Source organism: Sus scrofa, chromosome 14 (genome assembly GCF_000003025.6).
Source record: "Sus scrofa isolate TJ Tabasco breed Duroc chromosome 14, Sscrofa11.1, whole genome shotgun sequence".
NCBI lineage: Eukaryota > Metazoa > Chordata > Mammalia > Artiodactyla > Suidae > Sus > Sus scrofa.
In genome coordinates this window covers 100,846,711-100,860,437 of record NC_010456.5, presented here as the reverse complement: position 1 = coordinate 100,860,437, position 13,727 = coordinate 100,846,711, and the positions used below count along the sequence as shown (strand labels likewise).

Sequence of the window (13,727 nt, the reverse complement as noted above, 5' to 3'; positions counted from 1 at the left end):
TTCTTTTTTTTGTCTTTTTAGGCCCGCACCTGCAGCATATGGTGCTGCAGGCTAGGGGTCGAATCGTAGCTGTAGCCGCAGGCCTATACTACAGCCACAGCAACGCAGGATCCTAACCCACTGAGCAAGGCCAGGGATCAAACCTGCATCCTCATGATGCTAGTCAGATTGGTTTCCGCTGAGCCATGACAGGAACTCCCCAAAGTATTTTCCTACTTATTCTTTTTGGCTGAGAATTATGAGTATTTCCTATGCCTCATTTCTTCTCACTGTCCCCCCCTGTTGACTTGCACAGAAATAGCCTTTTCACTTCCATCTGAGCCTTTTTTTTCATTCCTCCCTCAAGCATCTCTGCATCTAGTCCTCTAAATCAAGTTAATGAATTATCTGCAATCTCAGACCCTCTGACACCAGATCCCCGAGTAGAAGTGTGGGGCTCTGGTCGTCTGCATGAGAGGTGTGCATGGACACAGCTCCAACTGGGGATTCCATGACGCTGAAAACACAGGACGGGCTCAGCTGTCTGCAGCCCTGTTTCTTCTCACACTCGAAACTCTTCATCTTCTCCAACCACACCTTTACATTCTCTGTTTTCTGCGGAGAAGAGCCGCAGAAACTGATGGCCTGCTTAGAGACAACCTGGTGCTCAGAATTTCTTGTTTGGAGCTACATTTTACAGGAATAATGATAATAATAATGCCGTGAAACATTTACAGTTCTGAAAAGCTATGCAGAGATGTCTAAAAATACCAGGCAGGATAACTTTGAAAAATTATGAATCACTATGTTGAACAGCAGAAGCTTATATGATATTGTACATAGCTATAGGTTTTAAAAAAAAAGTTAAAAAAAACAGACATATTGTTGTTTGCAGCACAATTTATTATCTGCTCATAGGATTTGGGTACATTAATAGGTACTGATCTAACACCATCGTGACCTCTCTTGAGACAGAGCAACCCAAAAAGAAAGCTTCAAAATGTGCAAAAGTAATAAATATCAAACTTTCTGATCTAAAATGTATAAATATAAAATATCAGTCATTTCTGGAAACATCTTAAGAAAATCCAGCAACCACGGGTCCATGGGTTTAAGTGTCTGGCACTGACGGTGCTAGTCGTTGGGCGTTATCACCTCAGATCCAGCACGATTATTTTTATGTCTTTTACCAACACATGTTTGCAGATCTAGGAAAGAAAAAAACTGACTTTACAACATGATGTTTACATGATTCTTTTTCGGGAGGAAGTATGAATTTCCTCATTTAAAAAGGTTCCTGGAGTTCCCACTGTGGCTCAGTGGGTTAAGGACCCAACATAGTATCTGTGAGGATGCGGGTTTCAATCCCTGGCTTTTTTTTTTTTCAATCCCTGGCTTTATTCAGTGGGTTAAGGGTCCGATGTTGCTGTGGCTGTGGTGTAGGCCAGCAGCTGCAGCTCCAATTTGAGCCCTAGCCCGGGAACTTCCATATGTGGCAGGTACAACTGTAAAAAGAAAAAAATCTTCCTAATTTTTGTTTGTTCATTTGTTTGGGTTTTTTTTGGGGGGGGGCAGGGTGGAGGGGTTTGGCCATGCACATGGAAGTTCTTGGGCCAGGGACTGACCCTCGACACAGCAGTGACAAAACTGGATACTTAAGGTGCTGCACCAAAGGGAACTCCAAAATGGTCCCAATTTTAAAAAATAATGTCTACTCAGAGTAAATATAATCATATGTATTCATTTTCAATAAGAAAATGTTTACAAAAGATGCCATCTAGTTCTCATTTTAAATAAATTCTAACTTCAAAATAATGTTTCCCTGATATCACAGCCAGAGAACAGCTAAGCAAACAGAAAAAGATGGGGTCAAAGCATGCGGAAGTTCTTGGGCCAGGGATCAAACCCTTGCCACAGCGGTGACAAAACTGGATCCTTAACCCGTTGCACCACAAGGGAACACAGAGAACAGCCAGGCAAACAGAAAAAGATGTGGCCAAATAATGTTTCTTTGGGCCTATACAAAGCTAATCAAAAAGTCAGGATTAGATGTTTCACTGAATTGTTATGAAAAACTAACTTGGCCTTATCAAGCAGGTATAATTCAGGACATATTTAATGCCATTTTCTTCCATAATTGTTTGCTTACTTGGACTCCTGAAGAAAATTGTATTTGTTTAAGTATCACACAGTTAATGGAAAGGTAACTTTATGCATAATCAACTCTGCTACAGAAATACTGTCATTCCTTTGTAAACAAAATAGGTATGAGAAGAAATCAGAAGAAAATACAAAGCTAGATTACTTTTCTGAGATAAGAAAATTCCAAACTAAGCAGTAAAGTATTTTATCCCATATTTTAAGGCTATTATTTCTCTCTCTCTTTTTTTTTTTCAAAGAGGCTTATTTGTTTTAACTGAAGGTTTGTATCTCTCAGTCTCCTTTACCTATTTTACTCTGCAACCCCCCTCCCCTCTGTCAACTGCCCATTTGTTCTCTGTATTTATGACTCTTTTTTTATTTTTTTATTTTTTATTTTTTTTTTTAGGATTCTACATACAAGTGAAATCATATGGCATTTGCCTTTCTCTGCCTGACGTATTTCACTTAGCATAATACCCTCTAGATCCATTCAGGTTGTTGCAAATGGCAAGATTTCATTTTTTGTGGCTGAACCATATTTCATTGCATGTATATATACCACATCTTCTATAAGCTACAGGACTATGGCCAATAATATTTTAATAACTTAATATGAGGACAGATGGTTATTAGACTTATCATGGCGATCATTTCATAAGATATGAAAAATGTCACTATGTTTTACACCTGAAATTAACATAATATTGTACATCAGCTATATTTCAATTTTTAAAAAGGAGGGGGTGAAAAATAAATATTACATGCAAAAAATAACCCATGTTGTCTACTCACACTGAACAGCCTGGGATCCTTGGTATGTGGATGAAAGCCCTTCTTTTTACACGCAGAAACCTCAAGCATGCCAGCGTCTGTGAGCCTGAAGATGCCAGTGCTAAGTTTCAGGGTGAAAAAAAGGTACAAAAATTAAGGATCATTTGGGCTTTCCAGATTTTTATTTGAATGACACAAGCATACATATTCCTCAAATGGAATGGAGAAAAAAGCTATGAACTAAACATTTTACAGTGATTTTTTTTTTTTTTAATCAATCTTGTGCTGATGGCCTAGGGAGAGAGTGACCAGTGCTACCACCAAGCACCTATAGAACTGTAATGGGCTGAACTGCTGTGTGAGACCCCATGGGAGGAAATCATAGGAGACGGGTATTTCTAATTTTTCTAACACAAGGGTATCTTGTTTTACTGTGCTTCACTTTATTGTACTTTGAAGATACTTTTTTTTTTTTTTTAACAAATTGAAGGTTTGTGGCAGCTCTGCATTGAGCAAGTCTACTGGCACCATTTTTCCAATAGCATCTGCTCACTTCATGTCTCCTTGTCACATTTTGGTAATTCTCCCAATATTTCAAACTTTTTCATTGCTATCTTTGTTATGGTAATGTGTGATCAATGATCTCTCTCTCTCTCTCTTTTTTTTTTTTTTTTTTTGTCTTTTTAGGGCCATACCCGAGGCATATGGAGGTTCCCAGGGTAAGGGTTGAATAGGAGCTGCAGTTGCTGGCCTATGCCAGAGCCACAGCAACACGGGATCCGAGCCCTGTCTGTGACTTACACCACAGTTCATGGCAACGCCGGATCCTTAATCCATGGAGCAAGGCCAGGGATCAAACCTTTGTCCTCACAGATACTAGTCAGATTCTTTTCCACTGAGCCATGGCGGGAACTCCTGATCAGTGATCTTTACTGTTACTACTATGACTCGCTGAAGGCTTAGGTGATGGTTTGCATTTCTGAGCAGTCAAGAATTTTTATGTTTATTTTTATTTTATTTTAGTTTTTGGCCATGCCCATGGCACGAGGAAGTTCCTGGGCCAGGGATCAAACCTGTACCACAGTTGTAACCAGAGTCACAGCAGTGACAACACCAGATTCTTAACCAACAGAGCCACCAGGGAACTCCAAAATATTTTTAAATGAAGTATATACATTGTTTTTTTTAGACATAAAGGTACTGTGAATTTAATAAATTACAATGTAAACTTTTTTATACACACCTGGGAACCAACATTACTGTGACTAGATTTATTGTGTTATTTACTTAGTGTGGTGGTCTTGAACCACACCTGCAATCTTTCAGAGGTATAACGAGTATTTATAGATAACAGCAACTATTTACTGAGTGCTGGCTATGGGGCCAGGCACTAGACTAAGTCCTTTAGGTCACCTATCATCTTGTTTTGCTTCACATCAATCTGCGATGGGCAGGTCTTGGGGGTGAGGCTCACAGTGGACAGGTATCAAGCTGGGATTCCAATATCAGTTTGGCTGACTCCTCTGCTTGTAATCGTGCTACAATAGTCATTGTCCCCCAAACTTAGGAAAGTCTTAGAGATAATGAAGCTAAGACTGCAGATTTTCTCACAACCAAAATAATGTATTAGTTCTATCGCAATAGAGCTAAGATCTCACTGGCAAACTGGAATAACATCCTGTTTATCCATTTCAAGGTCATGCTAACTAAAGAAAGAGAACCAGTAGTTCTACCACTGAAAGGACTTTAAAAAGCAAAAACTGCAGAGCTACAGGTGTATGGAAGCCAGTGGGCAAAAATCTCTTTTTCCCAAAGGCATGAGGTGACTGCTTATCCAAGTCCCACAACCTGGTGCATGGACACACTCAAACCCAGCAGCCCCAGGCAGAGCCTTACTTGAACCCTCTTGATAGTTATCACTTACTCTTTATGCTTTGGTGAACAAACAATGGCAATCGCTTCTGGCAACATAAGCTGATAGGAACAGTGAGTGTGGAGGTCAACACTGGATAAGAATGCAGTCTGGGTCGGATGTGTCTGCAAAAAGAAGAGGACAATCTTATTGGGGTAGCTGAGTCTTAGCCAAAGCCATAGCCCATCCCAACTCCAGTTATCTTCTTTTTCTTTTCCTTTCCTTCTTCCTTCCTTCCTTCCCTCCCTTTCTTTTCTTTCTTTCTCCCTTTCAGGGCTGCACCTGCAGCACATGGAGGTTCCCAGGCTAGTGGTCGAAGTGGAGCTATAGCTGCTGGCCTACACTAGAGCCACACCAACTCAGGATCTGAGCAGCATCTGCGACCTACACCACAGTTCACAGCAATACCGGATCCTTAACTCACTGAGCAAGGCCAAGAATTGAACCTGCGTCCTCACAAATATTAGTCAGATTTGTTTCCGCTGAGCCACGACAGGAACTCCCTGCTTTTCCTTTTTCACCGTCAGTAATCAAATGAGGATTTTGAAAAACGTCTTGTTGACAAAATCCTTCCCTTTGTGCTTCCCATAGTTATTCCCATAGTTATTCCAGAGACTTCAAGAGGCTCTAGGGAATGTGGATGTACTTTCTGCTTATTGGCAAAGATGAAACTGGACATTTTTCAGAGGCTTTAAATAGATCCTCGTTTAATCATCACAACTCATCTGGGAAATGCTTATTATCTCAGTTTTACGTACAAGGAGCCTGAGGCTCCTTTAAGTAACTTGCCTGCAAGGAACAGAACTATGACTGAACCCAGAGATACTTCTATACACAACCATGGACACAAAAGGAAAAGTTTTCACTAAATATACTACACTTTGCTGGTATCCTTCTATGGATAGCCATTCCTGAAAAATGGAGGAACGGAACTCTCCAAAGTGTGGAAGGTGTCTGGGATTCATCTTACATGATGAGAGGGAAGGGGAGATGATAAATTCAGAGAACTGTCTTCCAGATTTTTGGCTATACACAAACGTGTGTTTATGAGAGACAACTCAGAGGTTCATATTTGAATGAAAAATACATGCATCCATAAGGATTTGTAATTCACAATAAACTCCAGCTACCCTTGAAAAAAAAAACCAAAGGAATGTGATCATTTAAATCAGGAATCCAAGGTACTAGTCCTGCTGGGTCCTGGCTCCATCACTTACTAATTGTGTGACACCACGAAGATTCCTTAACCGCCCCATACATATTTCATCAATTTTAAAATAAGAATAGTCATTTTCTTCATGGGATTATGATGAAAATTAAATGAGACAATCCATGTAAAATTCTTAGAACAGTGCCTAGCACGTAGAAATGAATCAAAAATCATTAGCTATTATGATTGCTCTTATTGCTGCTATTATTTTAATGTTGTCATCATCATTGTTATTTTTTTTTTCCTTTTTTGGTTGCACCCTGGGCATATGGAAGGTCTTTGTCCAGGGACTGGATCCAAGCTGCATTTTCAACCTACACCACAGCTGTGGCAACAGTGGATCCAATGCCTCAGAGACAAGCAGGATCATTAACCCACTGCAGCACAGTAGGAACTCCTAATGTTGTCAATATGAATTAAAAGGCTTAGCCCATAGAAACTGCTTCATGCCTTTACACATAGCTATGACCTGTTGAAGAAATGCATGGTATTAAAACTCCTTTCTACTTTATTTAATAGAATGAAGGTAAAAATCCATTGATACCTATTTCTAGAAAGATACACATTCTGCCAAGGAAAAATAACTCTTGGTCTACAAAGACCTAGATCAACTGAAGGATAGAAATTAACTTAATTTTTAAAACCTAAATCTTTAGTGAGGGCATGAGTGGGAGGGTCTGACTGCTTATAACCTGATTCAGTGAAAACCTTTTATTCACATACTGAGCATTCTATGCCTTCATGAAAAAGTAAGAAGTATTTAAAGAAACTTTAGTGCTGTGGTGGCAGCAAGTAGATGGTCAAAGAGACAAATCACTCTCCTGTCAACCTATTTCCAGACTGCAGGCACACTGTAAGACATTCTTTTGTTTCTTTTTGTTTTGTTCTTATTGTTGTTTTGTGATTTTGCGTTGCATGTTTTGCACCTTAGGATACTCTGAGCCCTTCATTTCTGCCAAGAGGAATCACTCTCACTCGCATAAGGACAGCTCTCCCATAGGAGAATGGTGCTCCAACCCCACGCCCCACTCATGGAAATAAAGATGATGATAAGATGATGATGATGGTGGTGGTGGTGGTGATGGTGAATGACAGCAGGAAATGCCATTATTTCAACTGAATGATGTGCCAGGCACTGAACTAATCACTCTCCGTGAATGATCTCATTTAACTCTCAACACAAGGTGATATAAGTGCTACCATTATTCCTATTTTGCTCATGGGACACTGAGCTAAGCAGAAGAGTAAATAACATGCTGAAGGACACAGAACTAGTTAAGCTAAAGTCTAAAATCAAATCCAGATCCATCCGATTCTTTTCAGACATTTTCTAGGACCAAATTATAGCTGAAAAAAGCACTGGAATGTGTTGCTACAGCTAGGCCATTAAAAATCATCACAAGGAGTTCCCGTTGTGGCACAGCGGAAGTGAATCCGACTAGGAACCATGAGGTTTCGGGTTCAATCCCTGGCCTCGCTCAGGGGGTTAAGGATCCGGCATTGCCGTGAGCTGTGGTGTAGGTCACAGACGTGATTCGGATCTGGCGTTGCTGTGGCTCTGGCGTAGGCCTGCGGCTACAGCTCCAATTTGACCCCTAGTCTGGGAATCTCCATATGCCGTGGGTATGGCCCTAAAATGACAAAAAGACAAAAAACAAAAACAAAACAAAACAAAATCATCACAAAAGGACATTACAACCTCTGAGGTTCAGAAATACATTTTAGTGTTTTCACTGAATCACAATAATTTGACATGGTGAAAGGAACTAAAGGCAAAGCCCTGGGATTCTAAAATTATGCCGATTTCTTATTTAAATGATAACTTCATTACTGCATACATCATGTGCATAGCTCATAAAGGAAAAACTTTTGTTTCTAATCTGGGAAATGTTTTGTGAGATAAACTAACACTGACTTTTCAATATAAGCATAATTTTACTGTCATTCTTTCTCAATTTATATAACAATTTTTTTTCTATAATTTGTTTTGATTTAAAATGCATTCTTGGGAGTTTCCATTGTGGCTCAGCAGCAATGAACCCGACTAGTATCCATGAGGATGCGGGTTTGATCCCTGGCCTCGCTTAGTGGGTTAAGGAGCTGGCACTGCCGTGAGCTATGGAGTAGGTGGCAGACTTGGCTTGGATCTGGCATTGCTGTGGTTGTGGCAGAGGCCAGCAGCTGCAGTTCTGCTTTGACCTCTAGCCTGGGAACTTCCATATGCTGCAGATGCGGACCCAAAAAGCAAAAAAAAAAAAAAAAAAAAAAAAAAAAGCAAAAAAAAAAAAGAAAACAAAAAATAAAAAAGTAAAATTCAGTCTTGTTATAGAAAATTACATTACACTAAGTAATGTCTTTACTTTCAGCTATTTCTAGGCAAACAATAAGGCACATACTGCTAAGGAAAACAAATACATAGAAAGTTTTTGCAAACTCTTCATCATAAATAATTTGGTGTATTTGAGAAGTGGTATGTTGTTTACAGCTCACACAAATTCGGTGAGGGAGAGAAGGCATTCATTAGCCCCACTTGATCAATGAGGGGACCTGGAAATAAGGAGGGTAGGAGTCCTGACCAAGGGCAAACAGTAATTTGCAGGCGGAGTGAGGACTACTTTCCCCTCTGCCCTCCTAAATTACACAACACCAAATGCTCTGTGTGTGAGAGTGTGTGCAGCTGTAGGTGTGAATGTGTGTCCTGCCCCGACTCAGTACCTCTATAAAGCAGGTAAAATAAAAAATGGTCCCTTCTCACTCTTCAGGAGCCCTTGAGGTCCCCAGGATATGCCTGGAAATCCGGGCCACCATCCAGTGGCCAAGCACCAGTGGGATGGCTTGTCCCTACCCCCGGGCCCTGGTCTCAGATGCATGAGATAGATGCAACAATGGGTAGGAAAAGTACAATACCCTCACTAAGAATAACAGCTACAATTTTCTGAGTGCCTAGAAAAATGTGATTAGAAATTCCCTGACATTATCTCACCTTCACAGGAAGTACAAGTCCATTATTATGATCCCCTTTTTATAGGTGATAAAGCTGATGCTTGAATACCTTGCCAATATTCCTACAGTGAATGTGCAGTAGAGCTGAGATGTAAACTCATGTCTTCTGATCTGTAAGCCTTTTCCGGCTCCTATGGTGGCCTGGTGGATGTTGGAACCCAATATTTTTGTCCCTACTCTGTGGCTGTTTACATAGTGACTCACACATCCTTGGCCTGTAGGGGAGGTGCTGTGGCCCCTATTCGATATGTACAAATGCTTCTATTTTTTGTGGGGAGTGTCATTTTCTCTTTTCAGGGCCACACCTGTGGCATATGGAGGTTCCCAGGCCAGGGACTGAATCAGAGCTGTAGCTGCTGGCCTACACCACAGCCACAATAACACAGGATCCAAGCCGAGTATGTGACCTGCACCACAGCTCACAGCAACACTGGATACTTAACCCACTGAGCAGGGCCAGGGATCTAACTTGAGTCCTCATGGATACTAGTTGGGTTTGTTAACCACTGAGTCACGATGGGAACTCCCAAAAGCATCTTTAAAAGAAACATTTTCAGAAATTTTCTTAAAATAATCTCTTTTTTTTTTTTTTCCCCCAGGGCCGCAGCCGCAGCATAGGGAAATCCCAGGCTAGGGGTCAAATCAGAGCTACAGCTGCTGGCCTACACCACAGCCACAATAACACAGGATCCAAGCCGAGTATGTGACCTGCACCACAGCTCACAGCAACACTGGATCCTTAACCCGCTGAGCAAGGCCAGGGATCTAACTCGTGTCCTCATGGATACTAGTCGGGTTTGTTAACCGCTGAGCCATGACAAGAACTCCAAAATAATCTACTTTAGACCCACACCAAAGGGAGAGAGAATATTAATAACTGTCTAATCATACTAGACCATTAAACACCTGACAAGGCCTCCATGAGACTATGTAAAATCATCAAAACAAGTCTCCTGATTTCCAAAGGTGTTCCTCTCTCTTTTAACTTCGGATGGTGGAAAAAAGCATACTATGGGCCTCCAGATTTGACTGGAAAAAAGCATACTATGGGCCTGTCCAAATCCAGATTTTATTTAGACATGGCCCAACATTGAAGAAAATGCTTTCATATGATGACATTTGTTCCACTTGAAAACATTAAAAATAAAAAATGATTTAAACGAAACATTAAAAATAAAAAATGATTTAAACTAAGCTAAATTTCCTCCAGGAAAATTTAAACTAATCTAAATGATTTCAACTAAGCTAAATTTCCTCCAGGAGGAAAATAGCCCATCAAACTCATGTGCACAAATGCACACATGTGCATGCGCAGCACCCCCCCCCCCACAAAAAAAAAAAACAACACACACACCAAAACCCTCTCAAACCCCAAAGGTCAAACATACGTGGATCCATCCTAGAGTGAGGAGATCGTGTTGATCCTGAACACTGAATAATTCCTCTACATTCTCCACGTCACAATAGTCTGGTCCCGCAGACTGCTTTGGCACAATTAAGTGGGTAATAGTAAATTCATTATGCGTCTGAAAAACAAACAGCAAGAAAAATAATAATCACCTGACAGAAAAAAAAAAAGCTTGAGTAGGAAGTGCGGTGTTTGGATAAAACTAGAAAGTGCCTGACCACTGCTTACATCATTGTCATCCTCACGCCCCCGTCACAACTCAAAAATAAAGCCTGGAACTTGAACGTGGATTATTTGCCAAAAATTTGAGCCAGTTGTTTGGAGCTGGAAATCCATTCTTACAATAGAAAATGTATCATAAATAGGAATCAGCCTCCCAGACTGGTCCCTGGAAGTTCAGTTAATAAATAATGTTGTGTGATAGTCCATCTGCAATGGAAACACTAAACAACAGCAGGTTTATTTGGAAGGGGAGATGCTAATGAAATCATTTTATGGTTTTATTGAAGGACATTCTAAGGTTTGTGAAGGTCGATGGTCCTGTTTTTGTTATTATTTCATTTCACTTTGAAGACGTAGGATGTTCTTCTACTATGGGGGGAATTACTGGAATTTTCCATAATTAAGCTAATGTTTTGGATTTGCAGTTAGATAAAGAGAAAGGAAAGACAGGCTTCCCCTCCCCTCTTAGGTAAAAGTGGTTGAAGGAAGAGGGTTGTTAAGTGGTGATAGGATCCTCAGATAAGAGATGCTTGTGCCCCAAGGAGCTGTCCATCCCTGGCAGCACTGTCTTCTTTCTAGATTCCAGGCTTTTCTGCAAGCTGGGAACTATTCCTTCAGCCTTGATTACACCTCTTCTCTTCATCCCACCCCCTTCTTTCAGGGCTAACTTTATGTATTCTGCAGGCCTGGTGTAAATATCACCTTTCAAAGAAGCCCTTGTTGACCCTCCTAGATGAGGGTTCCCACTTACCCCTTCCTATGACACCCTGCACTTTCACAGACAGCACCCAGCCCCATTTATGATTAATCATTGGTCTGGTTCTTTATAAGCATCACAAAGGCTTCATCTGGCACAGACTGTGGCTCTCATAGGCTACTGAATACCAGCACCCAGCACAGCACCTGTAAATGTCTGATGAAGGAATGGATCGGAGTTCCCCTCATGGCTCAGCGGAAACGAATCTGGCTGGTATCCACGAAGATGCAGGTTTGATCCCTGGCCTTGCTCAGTGGGTTAAGGATCCGGCATTGCCGTGAGCTGTGGTGTAGGCCAACAGCTATAGCTCCGATTCAACCCCTGGCCTGGGAATCTCCATATGCTGTGGGTGGGGGTCCTAAAAAAAGACAAAAAAAAAAAAAAAAAAAAAAGGAATGGATGAAGAATGAATGAATCAAACTAAGTACAACATGTGGTCTTGGGGAGGAAGCAGCCATAGCACACTGCCCCCTGCAGGGCAAAGAAGGTGGCTGTGGGGAGGAGATGGCAGGTCATTCTGTGCTTGACTTTTGAACTTCCTCTCTCCCCTGGAGGAAATGCAAAGATGCAACACCAGACCACATAGGAAAACATGTGTTGAATGAAACTTTTTTATTTTTAATTTTTTAGGGCCACACCTGTGGCATATAGAAGTTCCCAGGCTAGGGGTGGAATCGGAGCTGCAGCTGCCAGTCCACATCACAGCCACAGCAATACCAGATCTAAGCCACATCTGCGACCTACACCAAAGCTTGCGGCAATGCCAGATTGTTGTTAACCTACTGAGTGAGGCCAGGGATCGAACCGGTGTCCACTTGGATACTAGTCATGTTCTTAACCTGCTGAGCCACAGTGGGAACTCCGGAATGAAACATCTTATTCAATTAAATAACAGTTCCTGGAGTTCCTGCCATGGCTAAAAGGGGTGAGGACATGACATTGTTTCTGTGAGGATGCAGGTTCAATCCGTGACCTCGCTTAGTGGGTTAAGGATCTGGTGTTGCCACAAGATGTGATGTAGGTCACAGATGTAGCTCGGATCTGGTGTTGCCATGGCTGTGGCATGGGCCTCAGCTGCAGCTCAGATTCCACCCCTAAACCTGGGAATTTCCATATTTCACAGGTGCAGCTGTAAAAAATACGTACATATGTACATACATACATAAACAGTTCCCTAGTAAATGGTTAGGAATGACAATGTGCTGGGGCTCAGAAATATAAACTGATACCCCAACAAGAGTACCAAGGGCAATTCCAAAGACACAATGTTCCTTTTTCTTAAAGGAGGAAATTAAATGCATCTTCTCTCATTTATCTCCTTGCATTTTGATGTTGATCTTTCATCACCTATTCCTGAAAAAATCTTCCATACTTAAATATGACCTGGGCTATAAGATTTCAGTTTGTTGAAACCACTGCCTTAAAGAAAACAACAAAACCCTAGCTTTATTCCTCATGTATCTGAAAAAGGGTGGCAAGATAATACCTATCACAGATAAAAGCAGGTAGAGTTAACATATGAATGTATGTAAAACAAACACTTGCAATGGAATCTGATTTAGAAAACTAGATGGGTCTGGAAATGTGAAGATCTGAAAGCCACCATTTTTCTAAAAAATGATTTAAATTATGGTTTGATTAGTTCTTTACAACAAACTTTTATAGTATCCCTGAAATTTTACAATCCATTTTCTAGAAGGATAATTTCACTTATAATGACAGTGGTTATTGAAAGTTAATCTATATGAAGTTAATTTTGTAATGTTTATGACACTTAGGATGCTTTAATTCTGCTCAGCTTATCACAGAAAGCCAATGTTTATGACACTTAGGATGCTTTAATTCTGCTCAGCTTATCACAGAAAGCCAATCCTAGTAAAAGTACCCTGTGCAGAAAAATACGAAACAAAGACCATACCAGTTTTCCACAGAGAATTCCACAGGTTTCTATTCCTCTCACTGTATTAGATTCTGCCAGTAGCAGAAATCTGTGGCAAAGATCTCTTGATAAAACTACATATCGCAGTCCTTCCACCACTAAATCTAAAAAACAAAAAAAGGGAGAAAAAGCTAAAAAATAAACCTTATACCCCATCCTTGAAAACTGTTTTTATCAAGTGACTGCAGGTAAATATAAATTTAAAAAATGAAATTATCAGGTGCTCCACTTTTTGTCTTTTATTTTAGCACTTGTAAAAGTGAATACTGACTAGAAGGAAGGTAAAATTGCACCTTGCATATAAATTATTCATATGCAAGTGGGAAGGTACAAGCATTTTATATCTTTGTGCCTGGATCAACTCTTTACATGTACGTGTATGCA

The 13,727-nt window shown here is 40.6% G+C and overlaps 1 protein-coding gene across 4 annotated transcripts in view; it reads right to left on the bottom strand.

Annotated features, from left to right (window-relative positions):
* The window catches only part of STAMBPL1 (STAM binding protein like 1), a 61,481-nt gene continuing 48,615 nt past the window's right edge, over positions 862-13,727 (bottom strand). For all 4 annotated transcript variants that reach the window (NM_001243343.1, XM_021071883.1, XM_021071881.1 and 1 more), the window contains 5 exons: positions 13,323-13,447; positions 10,406-10,543; positions 4,817-4,929; positions 2,914-3,013; positions 862-1,187 (listed from right to left, as the gene is read on the bottom strand). In NM_001243343.1, coding sequence (NP_001230272.1) covers positions 1,131-1,187; positions 2,914-3,013; positions 4,817-4,929; positions 10,406-10,543; positions 13,323-13,447 — 533 coding nt within the window. In that variant the 3' untranslated portion in view covers positions 862-1,130. The remainder of the gene's footprint in view (positions 1,188-2,913; positions 3,014-4,816; positions 4,930-10,405; positions 10,544-13,322; positions 13,448-13,727) is intronic.